General features: G+C 34.3%; 1 protein-coding gene and 1 pseudogene across 1 annotated transcript; both read right to left on the bottom strand.

Moving 5' to 3' along the window:
- Positions 1-4312: 4312 nt before the first annotated feature.
- On the bottom strand, positions 4313-5230 carry LOC114737365 (calmodulin-like protein 1). Its single transcript, XM_028925287.1, has one exon. It carries the CDS (start codon positions 5098-5100, stop codon positions 4540-4542), a length of 561 nt encoding a protein of 186 aa, XP_028781120.1. The 5' UTR covers positions 5101-5230; the 3' UTR covers positions 4313-4539.
- Positions 5231-6844: 1614 nt separating this feature from the next.
- LOC114737361 (probable LRR receptor-like serine/threonine-protein kinase At1g67720) lies at positions 6845-11225 on the bottom strand (annotated as a pseudogene).
- Between the last annotated feature and the right edge of the window lie 930 nt (positions 11226-12155).

Here is a 12155-nt window from a genome sequence, read left to right as displayed (position 1 = left end):
AGCGAAACCTGCTCATGCCCAGCCCAAAATAGTTAGGGCTTCTATGGCAGAGTCGGGCAGCGAGCTGCAAAATACAGGCCACTCATACTTCGAGTAGGAGTGCTGTCCTGTCTAGCTCTATCCATGTGCACCCTTAGGTTTTTAGCACAATTTTAAATAATGATAAAGAATTTGATAATTTTAAAAAAACAATATGACAATATCTTGTTTTGATATCTTAGCCAGAAAGAAAATTAACCGAGAGTGGTATATAATTAGAATCCATCTCCAAATTTTTCAAATAACAGAGTATGGACTCTGTAATGACGAGGTGGATAATTGAGAATCATCTTTTTCAAATCTACACACCGGTTCTTCAACGTCCCTATTAGAAAGGCCATACAGTCATTCCTATCTATTATTATAAACTCCCCCTTTTTCAATCCCTTTATTTTCCCCCGTTCATCTCTCCTACCCGCTCACGATATTTTCATCATACCTATGTACTCAAAAAAATTTAAGCATAAAAAATATAATGAAAATTGTTGTGCGTACATTATATATGTGCGTGTAACAGCCAAATCAATATACATGCAATACACACCTCCTGGATTAGAGTAAAAATGAAGCAAGGCAATCCTGACTACTAGGAGTGTTCACAATGCCCGTTGGTCGTTGCGCCCGTTTGACCCCCCAAAAAAAAAAAGCCCCACCACCCCTGAAAAATTGAAACCCAAAATAAATAAAAAAAGGCACTTTTGGAAAGGGTTGATCACGGCCAAGGCCGGGTTACAAGTAAGGAATCCTGCCCGGCCCATTTGGCCCCTGCTCGAGATATTTGTAGTTATACATTAAAGTAATATATTATATATATTATAAAAGTATATTTATATTTTTAATTCTTTCAATTTAATTCTCAATCTAGCCGCTCACCCTCAGCCTTCCTCTCAGAGTCTCGATCTCCCTCTTAATTTTGTCACACCTCAGTCAGTCTGATCACCTGTTATGATGGAAAACTAATTCAAAAAAATATAAAATTCTTTCTCACATGGCATGAGACGTATTGGCTATGCCAATTTTTACAGTTGCTTCTAAGTCTGCATTTAGCACTAAAGGATGTGTGGTTGATCATTATTAGAGTTTTTTGTCCCCTAAAATGACAGAAGCACTAATTTGTACCCAAAACTGGCTACGACCTGGATAATCAATATCTGGATTTCTTAACAAGCTTTGCAAATTTAATAATTTTGATGAGACAAAAAATGTCCTTCAACTTGCTAATAATCTTCCCCCCAAAACCCTAATAACTCATATGTGTCTTATTTCATAATTTGGTATGTAATTGTTCTTTGATTTTTTTTCCCCTAGATGCTGCTACACCTGGAGGAGAGAATTTAATTGATATTGGTGATTGAAGGGTCATTTTATAAGCATGATTAACCAAGTTGGTAAGTTGTACCGGTGCATCCTTTAAAATTTAAAAGTACATTTCTTTTTTTATTGTTTACTTGCTAATATATTAAATTTACAGTCATTTTTTTCATATTTTTTCAGATGTTCCATCTTTTTTTCAAAATCGTGAGATCGATGCAAACCATTTAAATTTCAAGGCCTCAATTACAATATTGAGAGTTGTCTTGTTTTAATTTGATTATGGATGTTATTTAATTGAATATTTGTTAAGACTTGATTTAGATTATTTCTGGATGATTTCAACGTGTCAACATACAGAATCATGAAATGTAATTTTAGGTATGGATGAATTTTTTTCCCATTATGATATGAGCATGGCATCACTTTTTGGGCAACAAAGCTCACTCTGCTCAACAAAAATGGTCATGGCTTCTATGGACAGAGTTGGGAAGTGGGCTACAACAAGGGCCCAGCCCTGTTCATATGAAGCCCTACCCACTACTGTATAAACTTTGTTTTTAATGTAATTTAATAGCAAGAAATATTGTAAGTCTTACATATACAATTGTTAGTATGAATTATATGAATCAATAACCAAATGAAAAACATTTAAAATATTATCTTTATTGCTTAATATTTTGAATTACCCAAATTTATATGTAGTGAAGATTTTTTTTTAAATGGATTGTTATTATTTAATTATCTTTTACACAATTCTAGGACTTTCAAAAGAAAAAAAAAAAAGGGCCTGTTACGAATAAGTTAGATAAGACAAAAGGATTCAGGCCAGAAAAAGGTAAGACAAAAAGAATGTTAATTACGCTCGTAAATCCTCTTGCGGCTTCATGTAACGGGGGCAAATTGATCCCATCTCTTCCCCTCAAATTTGGTTTCAAAAAAATCTCATCCCGTAAAAAAAACAAAATTAAAAAAAGTACATTAAACTTGTCTCAGTTCATGTGTTTTTATCTTTTCATTTTGACGAAAAAAAACTTGTGTCGTACTCTGTGGTTAATTAGATAATTAATTTATAAAACTTAGACAAACAATTAGATTAATTATTTTTACAAAATTTGTATTTGTTTTCTTAAAATAATTATTTTTAATCATTCATATGGGAAACCATGATATTCAAGAAGGTTTATTAACATTTATATATTGTTTGAAAAAAAATTATAAATTTGAGAGTCAAATATTTTAAATCAAATCAAATTCCTTAAATAACCTCAAAACGTTGTTTTGGGTGAAATTTGGTTAAAATTCTGTTTAAAAATTTAATTAGCTAAAAATATTTAAATTTAAGCGAATGTAATTATGATCCGTAAGTGTAACGCATCTCCTACTAAGCGCAATATATTATCAATGATATGCAAGTCAATACAGAAATCATTTGCATACAGCAGGATATATGTCATACATAGAGAAGATATGTTGATCCTCAATTAAATTTTTAAATAGGGAATTTTTACCAAATTTTTCTTTTTTCCAGTATAAAAACGTTCTCTTTCTTTTTGGTAACAAAAACCCGTTTTCCTTCTTTCACTTGAAGAGAATTCTGAAGTTTTTGTTGGGCCACCCAGGAGACTTCTGGATTCAGTTTACGTTGTCTGGGCCAATCATATTGATATCAGTATTATAATCCAGCCCACATGCACAGAGTTCTAACTTTTCCTTTTTCAGATTCTTGAAGGTACTGTTTCTATGTAGGAAGAAGAGGAACGGGAGAAAAAGAAAAGAAAAACACCGTTAGTTACATAACTAATTTAAAAATATTAAAAAAATTAGTTAAGTTGGTTATTTATCATAAATATCTGTTGATCTTCCTGATCTATCATATTCAATCATGTATATTGGATGACGGAATCAGTTTCAGTACTCATCATTTTGATGAACACCTTAAACTCATTAGATCTGAACCATCTATATCTGATTTGAATGGTCCGGATTTAAAATATTTAATTAATTATTTTTAAATAGAAAAACTAATTTTTTTGAAAGAATTATAGTTAAGAGATTATTTTTATTTTAGATTCTATACATATTAAAATAACTATTTTGAACAAATAAAAATAATAAAAAATCAAATATGGACCATCCAAATAAGATATGGATGATATAAATTTGATGAGCTTATAATACGTATTAAAGTCATGAATGTCGAAACTGGTTCCATGGGATGACTGGAATTAGCTTTTAGTGAAAATCTCTCACAACCAATAAGAATATTTTAAGAAAAGATAAGAAATAAATTGAATTGTAATATTATATTTAAGACTAAATTCAATCTCTAATTAGTTCTTATATTAAAGACGGAGGTAATATTTTTTAGATTATTTAAAGGGTTAAAAGGCCTTTTCTGTTCTAAAAATATTCACAGAAAAGAATTATAGGTATCGAAATTGTTTTTTTGACTCAATTTCGCTTTAGAAAAGAGTGTTGCTTTTTCCTTTGTTTTTTAATAGTAATGGTGATAAAATGACTCTTTCTTTATGCCTTGGAGACCCCATTAGAGGGGGAAAAAACTAATATTCACAACAACTTCACCAATACTTCCAAAATGAAAATCAACCTTAATCCTTTTCTCAATCATTAAAAAACATGTTTTAATGAATCTTTTCTCTGCAGCTTAGAAAGTATCGTTAAAATTTTTCAATTCGTGAGTGTACCATTAAAGTCACGTTTGATACGAAGCATTAAAAATAAATGATAAGGATTAATATTGTAATTAATAAAAATAATTAAAAAACTATTTAGTATGAGTAATTATTTATTATATGAGATTAAACAAATTTACTGAGGTGGGATTGGAGAATATCACATCTCACCATGGTATTCTCCAATTCCATATACATGAGTTTTTTCTGATTTCATGTAATAAAAAATCTCTCGTGTTAAATATTCTTTTAACAAAGTTTTTCACTTCTAATCCATTCCGTGTTCTTTATTTTTAATACTTTGTACGAAACCGGATCTAAGAGTCTAGTATACACTGCTCTCAGTTTATAATATCATTATAGGACATAAGAAGTATAGAGAGATCTACTTAAGTTACATAACATGACATTTACGTGCAGCATCTAAAACAAGAGGAATCTACTAGTACATGTGTTTGTTTGATATAGAACTCACCATTCTCTTGATCAGGAATCAGGCAGTTCTGAGAGACTGAGTCATCATAGCAGTGAACTCGTCCATATCAACCATGCCATCTCCATCTCTATCTACCGCTCTCACCATTTTCCTGCAATCTTCCAGACTGCAACTCTCTCCCAGCCTCCTTAACATTTCATGAATCTCTTGCGCACTTATCTTCCCATCTCCATTCCTGTCAAACGTCTTAAATGCGCTCTGTATATCCATCGTCCTTATCCCTCCTCCTTTCTTCTGCGCCTCCATGAACTCCCTGAAGTTTATGAATCCATCGCGGTCCAGATCCGCCACCCCGAAGATCGACGGCACTTCGTGGATCATATTCCCCATCCCCAGTGCTCTCAGTGTGGCTTTGTACTCATCCTGAGAGATCTTGCCGTCCTTGTTGCTGTCAAACTTGTCGAACACTTTCTTCATCTCCTCCGCGTTCGGCTGGAACAAGGGCTTCTGCAACCCCGAGTTGACTCGGTCTTTCATGGAGAACATCCGAGATGGCTTCCTCAGGTACTTCCTCTTTGAGAGGCCGTATTGGAAATCAAGGAAGCTTGTGGTCGACATGATCTTGTTCTTCTTCTTCTGCTACGTACATACTTCTGCTATGGTTGATTATTATTAGGTTCATAGAATGCTGCCTCTTATATAACAAATGAAATGGCCGACATTAAACAACGATTGTTCATTGTTCATTGTTCTTTCGTAGATGAGGAATCTGAGAAATCCTAGGCTATCCGTTATTCCCTGATAAAAAACAGATGACCACGAAACTGAAGATGCTGAAAGAGAAAAAAGCAGGACAGGGAGGGTGGCAGGTAAAAGAATACATTCTTTTTTTAAAAAGCCAGGGGTGTATTAATTAAGCCCTGTAATTGCCTTTCAGGGGAGGAAGGAATGTCCCATTTGCATTCTGAGGGTGATGACTTGATCTAGAAGAATGTTTTACTGATATTTTTAATGACAGTGGCAGAAAATGAGAACGAGTCTTCAAGTTGAATTAAAGAAGTATAAATTCCTGAGGTGGGATAAAGCGAATAAAGGAGAAGTATTTGTCAGCACCAGTGATGGTGGTTATCCCTTGTCCACGTGCTCCACTAGGTCAACATCCCATCGTATCTTTCTGCAAGTAATATGCAGAGATATATGTCACAAATGCCATCGTATCTGATACGGATGCGTATCAATACAGAAATGGTACGGTATGGGACCATACATGTGTGTGTATATGTACTTACATACTACCTCCGATCCTTAATATAAGAGCTTGTTTGACTTTTATTTTGATCCTAAATATAAGATATCAATTCATTTTGTCACTCATATTTATCTATTTTTTTCCAAGATAGTCTTTGTAATAATAGTAGTTCTAACCAATACATTTGATTAGTAAAGATATTTTAGAAAAGACAACACCAATTTATTACAAATAATTAACTTAATTAGTTTTCTTAATCTACTCAATTAACTAGCTCTTATATCAAATACAGAAGGAAGTATAAGACTGTGAAAGAAATTAAAACTTTTCTAGTATTAAGTTGGGGAAACACGATTTGTCGTAAAGTATCATTCCAGTGTTTCTTTTTGTCCAGAGATCTGTTTTTATATATATTCAAGAAGAAATAACAAAGATTGTAATTTCTAGATATGAACAGTTTATTTATGCAAACTGCTGTTTGTTTTTAAGTTGATTTGTTGATTTTTCTTATATAAAAACAATTATGCATATATGTATTAGAAATGAACAAGGGAGTCACAGTGAGAACAATTAGAATAATCAATTCTATATACCCTCAGCCACATTCAGTGGCAATTACATCCGTATGGCAAGGTAAACATAAGCAACCCTTAGTCATTTTTACCGTCAGGTAAATTAAGCAGAATGAATCACCTGGCGTAATAATGCTCTTTTTGCTGATAGAGTGTTTAGTGAAGCTAGTTTTTGATTTACATTATGAATCCCGTACACCAATTAATGCCAAAGCAGAAATGATTTGTATGCACTGAAGGCCTAAAAGGCTCCCTGATCACATACTAAATTGCCAAAGAAATTTGTGATTACTCCCCTATCATCATTTTTGCAGCGACATAAAGCTGATTCTGACAGGTGATTTCCAGGAGCCTCCCTAAAAATACAAAAGGCCTTGTCAGAAAGCATAGTTTGGTGGAAGAGAAGTAAGAAATTCACCGAAAAAGAACAATAATAAAGAGGATGGAAGGAGGCAGAAGTGATGGTTAAGTTCTTTCTTTTCTTTGGAGATAATTTCTAAAATCTTCCAAACATACCAGTAGGTGTGGCGTAGTTGAAAGGCAGAAGAAGAAAAAACCTATCAGATTATGAAGAGGTGCTGTACTTGGTTATACTTTCACGCTACTCTGGTTTTGCAACTCCGGAGGAACTTTGCCATCTAGTTTGTTATTCTGGAGATATCTGTCATACCAAAGCAGAAAGCTTATTCAGTAGTAAGCTGAAGACCTGAGAAAGAAGAGAATAACATCGATCCGTTCAGTGTCCCTGCAATGGCAAACATCTTACATTTCGCGCAGTTTTGGTAACTTCCCAAGTGACGAAGGAATTGGCCCATTAAACTGGTTGTTCTCCAAATGCCTTTCATTGGAACAGTGACCAAATAAAAACAAAGAAAGAAAGAAAAGAGGCAGAAAAGTTAACATCAGGTCACAGCAGCTATATTAATAAAGCTCAGAGAAGGAGTAAAATAAAGGGTAAAGCTTCTGTAAAATTATTTTTGTTATCAAGTTGTCCCTGTGTCATGTTTTCTCCAATGAATCGCGTTGTGAATACTCAAGACTTTTACCAAAGATTTGCCAAGTAAGGATTGAAGATAAAAACATCTTGGTCTACATACAAAGATTGCAGCTCCTTCAGCTTAGACATGTCGGGGATTTCTCCTGAGAGTTTGTTTCCAGGTAGCCAACTGGGGCCAATAATTTCAATAACACGGTATCATGATTGAGTTGTAACCAAGAGAAATAAATTACTTACCATTTTTAAAATAAAAGGAATAGATTCCTTACAGGTTTATGAGCCCAGTTAGATGGCCAATGCTTGGAGAAAGTGACCCAGACAGCCCAACGTCCGTCAAGTTCCTTCATGCCAAAACCAGAATTAAAAAAGGCCCGAGTCCACCATTACACATTAGGAGCATAGGATAAGTTCGGTTAAATTACTCGACTAGTCTTTAGTTTTTATTCAAGTTCGGTTAAATTACTCGACTAGTCTTTAGTTTTTATTCAAGTTTTAATTTGGTCCTGGAGAACTGTTAGTCGCCAGGGTTGTTATAGTTTTAAAACGCAATAATTTACATAAACCCTTTTATTAAACTTTCGCAAGAATATCATTCAATTCTGTTGGTGCCGCCCATCCAGTGCCGTACTTGCATCATAGGCATGCATGATTTGCTTATTCATCCCATATTTGTTACCACATGTCACACACCTGAGTGATTTTCACTCTATTGTCTACTTTTTAGCCATTTTATAAGTTTTATTAGTAAGAATCATGCATATACTACGCCACTTCAATATCATCTGCATATTGACATAAGTTAAATGAGTCTTAAAAAAATTGAAATGAAACTCAGAACTTCAAATAATTGAATCCAATAATTAGTTACTACTCGAACTTACACTGAGATGACCTGACAAATGAATTCTTCAGAACATCGAACTCCAGTCCATGAATTTCTTTAGGTAGGCAAGGATCCCCGCTCCAATCAGGAGGTGGATTGTCAAAACTTCTTGCCAATTCTTCCATCGCAGTCACTATAAACAGTACGTCATAACAACTAAATCAGATCATGTAATGGAGTGTCTTCATTATGATTCTAAAATTCAATCAAAAAATTGCAAAGAAGTACAGAGAGATCTACAAGATACCATCTCTATGAATAGTATGGCCCCCCAGAGGAAGAAGCTGTAAGATTTCTCCAGCATGATTACAGGTCCAACGGGGCTCCCTTCTCTAGGGGCCAAAGTGATTTTGGTTTGACCAGAGAGTGGCCACTTCGAAGCATAAACTGTAAGACCGCTGGCTGTGACATTAAGTTTGGAGAAAAAAGTTTGGTTGTTAATAGCAACATCAAATATCCTCCAGCTGTAAGCGCTTGGTGACCTGTTATCCTGAAAATATAGGGCTATGTAGTAGTTGGTGCTCGGAAGGGACACAAGCGGCCATTGAAGTTCAAGCACCTTCCCTCGGCTAGTTGTAATTCCAGATAGGAATACATTCGCTGGCGGGAGATTCCAGAAATCAGATGAAGTTACATTCGAATGGCTCAGTACAAAAGGGTTCTGGTCCAGAAATGGTTGCCACATCCGGTTGAATTTATCGTCAGGATAGCTGGTTTCACATACACACATCTTAACCATAGGAATCTCTTTTTTTAATCCACATTTCAATTTATATCATCCATACATGACCAGATAAAAAATCCAGCATTTTATTTGCATATGATTCTGCATCACTAAAGCAAAAGTTTTGTAAATGTCTAAGTCCATGACAGATAAATAGGTCTATAGGTATATATTTTATGAGCAAAATTTTAGGAACAGTTTTTAGATGTTTTCCCTGTTAAAATATGCCATTTTGTTTTTCTTTTTCCCTTCCGAAAAAGTTGTGCATTACATGATGATTGATTCTTTAAAAATTTCTTGCGTCTTATGGTTTGATTAAAGAATCTAATAGAAAACACCAAGAAAATTTACCTAATACAACTCCATTTCTAATTTAGCCTTCTATGTTCTTTCAGTTTAATTAATCTCTTATTCATGGAAGTCTTTTCAATGTTATCTTCCCATCCCATCTCCATTCATTAACTAACATTGAATGTATCTTAACGTTGACCCACACTTGTTAACTTATGCCCAGCACTCAGTCCACATGATATAAGAAGCCCTCAATAGAAATTCAAATTTCAAAAAATTCATGAGTGCAGGTGAATTTTAGAGATACAAAACTTCGAAATTCATGAAACTAAAATTTCTGACTAGAACTGATCTAACATGGGTCGTGTCAGTTTTTGATTTAACACGATTCATAGTTGAAGATGGGATCGAAAGGAGACATTGAAAGCATTTTACTACCTCCAGTCCTAATTATAAGAGCCAGTTGACTAATTTGAAGAGATTAAGAAAGTAAGTTGAGTTAGTTATTTGTTCTAAATAGATGTTGTCTTTCCTAAAATATCCTTACTAATCAAGTGTATTACTAGAACTATCATTGTTAGAAGAGCTACTTTGGAAAAAAATGTATAAATATGAGAGACAAAGTGGATTGGAGTCTTATATTTAGGATCAAAATAAAAGTCAAACAGGGTCTTATATTAAAGACCGGAGGTAGTAATAAATAATGAAATAAAATGAAAGAACACAACTGTGGATGACAATTTAAATGCATATATTTGTCAAGTAGGGGAAATAGGATTTTAACTAGTGAAAACCCTACAAGATTAGAGGATTACGAGCAAATTATAGCTTACCTAATGATTTCTTCTTTTCTCCAAAATTATGCCTTGCAACAGTGACAAGGGCATAGTTGGTGAAGTTAGTGGGATTATACACCGAAGCATCTAAGGGCTGCACCTCCAATGCTGAAATGAAAGGGCTGGAACTACCAGTCTGGTTATTCCTCGCCAAGCACACACTCAACCTCTTCCCAAAGGCCATCACTACGACCTCGAAGTAGGAACTAAGGCCTTTGGCAAAATCCTCTGTTGTGTTTATGATGCTCCATTTGGTCCCTCCAACAATTTGATCAAACACAGGAGGCTCCTTCCCTCCATCAAAACTTCCATAGTAGAATATGGTTTTCACAAGGTACTTGCCTTGGGGGCTGACAGGTATAGAATAACAGTATTTTCTTGCCTTTGTGTCAGGAAAGTAACGTGCTGTGGACAATATGGGAACCAAGTTTTCTGACTTTATAGGAGTGATCTTGCCCACTTTGATGAAGTCCTGATCAGATATGTAATTGAGACTTCCCACGGTAACATTTTCCGAGCCTCCGCAATTTAACAAATACCCTGTGACCATGAATAAAGGACCCAAGTTATACCCTTCTTTCTTTAATTGTTGCCTGTCCAATCCTTCAAAAGACTACATTGGGCAGCCAACACGGTGACCTATAGTTTGCTTGATATAAAAGTTCAGATGATGAAAAATTATAATGTTCAAAACGTGTTTTCCTTTTACATTGAACAATTTTAAGGGTTAAAATGATATCTCAAAGTTCGTCATTTTAACAACAAACTTACACTCGCGACCCAAGTAAATTAACAGATAAAATTTGGCATTTGCAAAATCAGCGCGGTTCTAAAATTTAACAATGTCAACGAACTACAGAAATTTTACGTGACAGGCTTGAGACCAGTGAAGGGGAAACCAATTTTAGGCGAAATTAGGAGAGGAAAACTCTTAACTTCAATGCATCTAAAGATGAGGACATTGTTGGGTGGGGGGAGGGGGAACCATGTAGACCCATTAATCTATGTGGCGGAGAATTGGCTGAACTGGCTGGTGATAATGGAGTTTGAGGAAATGAAGTATATGGAAAATGTACCTTGAGGATCAGAGGGAAAGGCAAAATGGGGGAGGATAAGGAGGAGGAGGAGCCATAGGAGGAAGACGGAGGGGCCCATGACGTCATAACCCACCGTCCAACCTGAAAGCAGCATGCGATGTGGGAATGGAGCAGAAAAGAAAGGAGGTGCATGACATGGCCTGTGCTGATTCTGATTTCAGAGGCGATTGACACGTCCTGGGCCATGCTGAAATGTAGAATAGAACCGTTCGTGGCTTGACCCTGTCAACCACCCGTTTCTCTAACAACGACGTCGGCCCCTGGCTGAGAACCTCGTAAGCTGTCAACGACAAGTCAACACTTACATCCGATATCAGAAATTTAATACCATCTTTAACTTTTAATTTGATTTTAAATATAACACTCACATTTATTTTGTTTTCAATATTTATCTATTTTATCTCAAGTAATTTCTATAATAATTGCATATGTTAAGGAGTTACTATCAATGGATAATGCAAGCACATGTGATTAATAAAGATATTTTAAGAAAGACAATTTCTATTTACTACAAATAACTAATTTTCTTAATTTTCTCAAATTAGTCAACTATATCTTATATTAAGGATCGAATGTAGTATTTTATCAATAAGATTAAATTTCTTATATATAAAAAAATTGAATTGATGCAATTAGTTCAATTAATTCTAATCTAATTGTAAATTTTTGTGTGTGTGAATATAAAGAATGAGCATTATAAGAATGGCTTCTATTATTAGAAACAAATAAGTAAGTCTTGTAGATTAAAGTATTAGTTAAAATTAATTGAAAACAATAAATGTATCATAAACGTAGATAACTGTACTTAATGAGTGTAAAAATGAAAAAAGCAAATTAAAAACAAAACATAAAAGCAAGTCTTGTAAATTAAATTAAAATATTAGTTAAAGTTAGTTTAAAACAATAAATATATCATAAATGTAGATGATTGCACTTCATGAGCATAAAAATGAAAAATGCAGTTTAAAATTTTAAACAAAAGATATTGCTTATATTATTAGAATCAACCGAAAGAATATTGCTC

This window comes from Neltuma alba, unplaced genomic scaffold (assembly GCF_004799145.2).
Source record: "Neltuma alba isolate B1F8T4 unplaced genomic scaffold, ASM479914v2 tig00013436_pilon, whole genome shotgun sequence".
Taxonomy (NCBI): domain Eukaryota; kingdom Viridiplantae; phylum Streptophyta; class Magnoliopsida; order Fabales; family Fabaceae; genus Neltuma; species Neltuma alba.
This window is presented reverse-complemented; position numbering and strand designations above follow the sequence as displayed.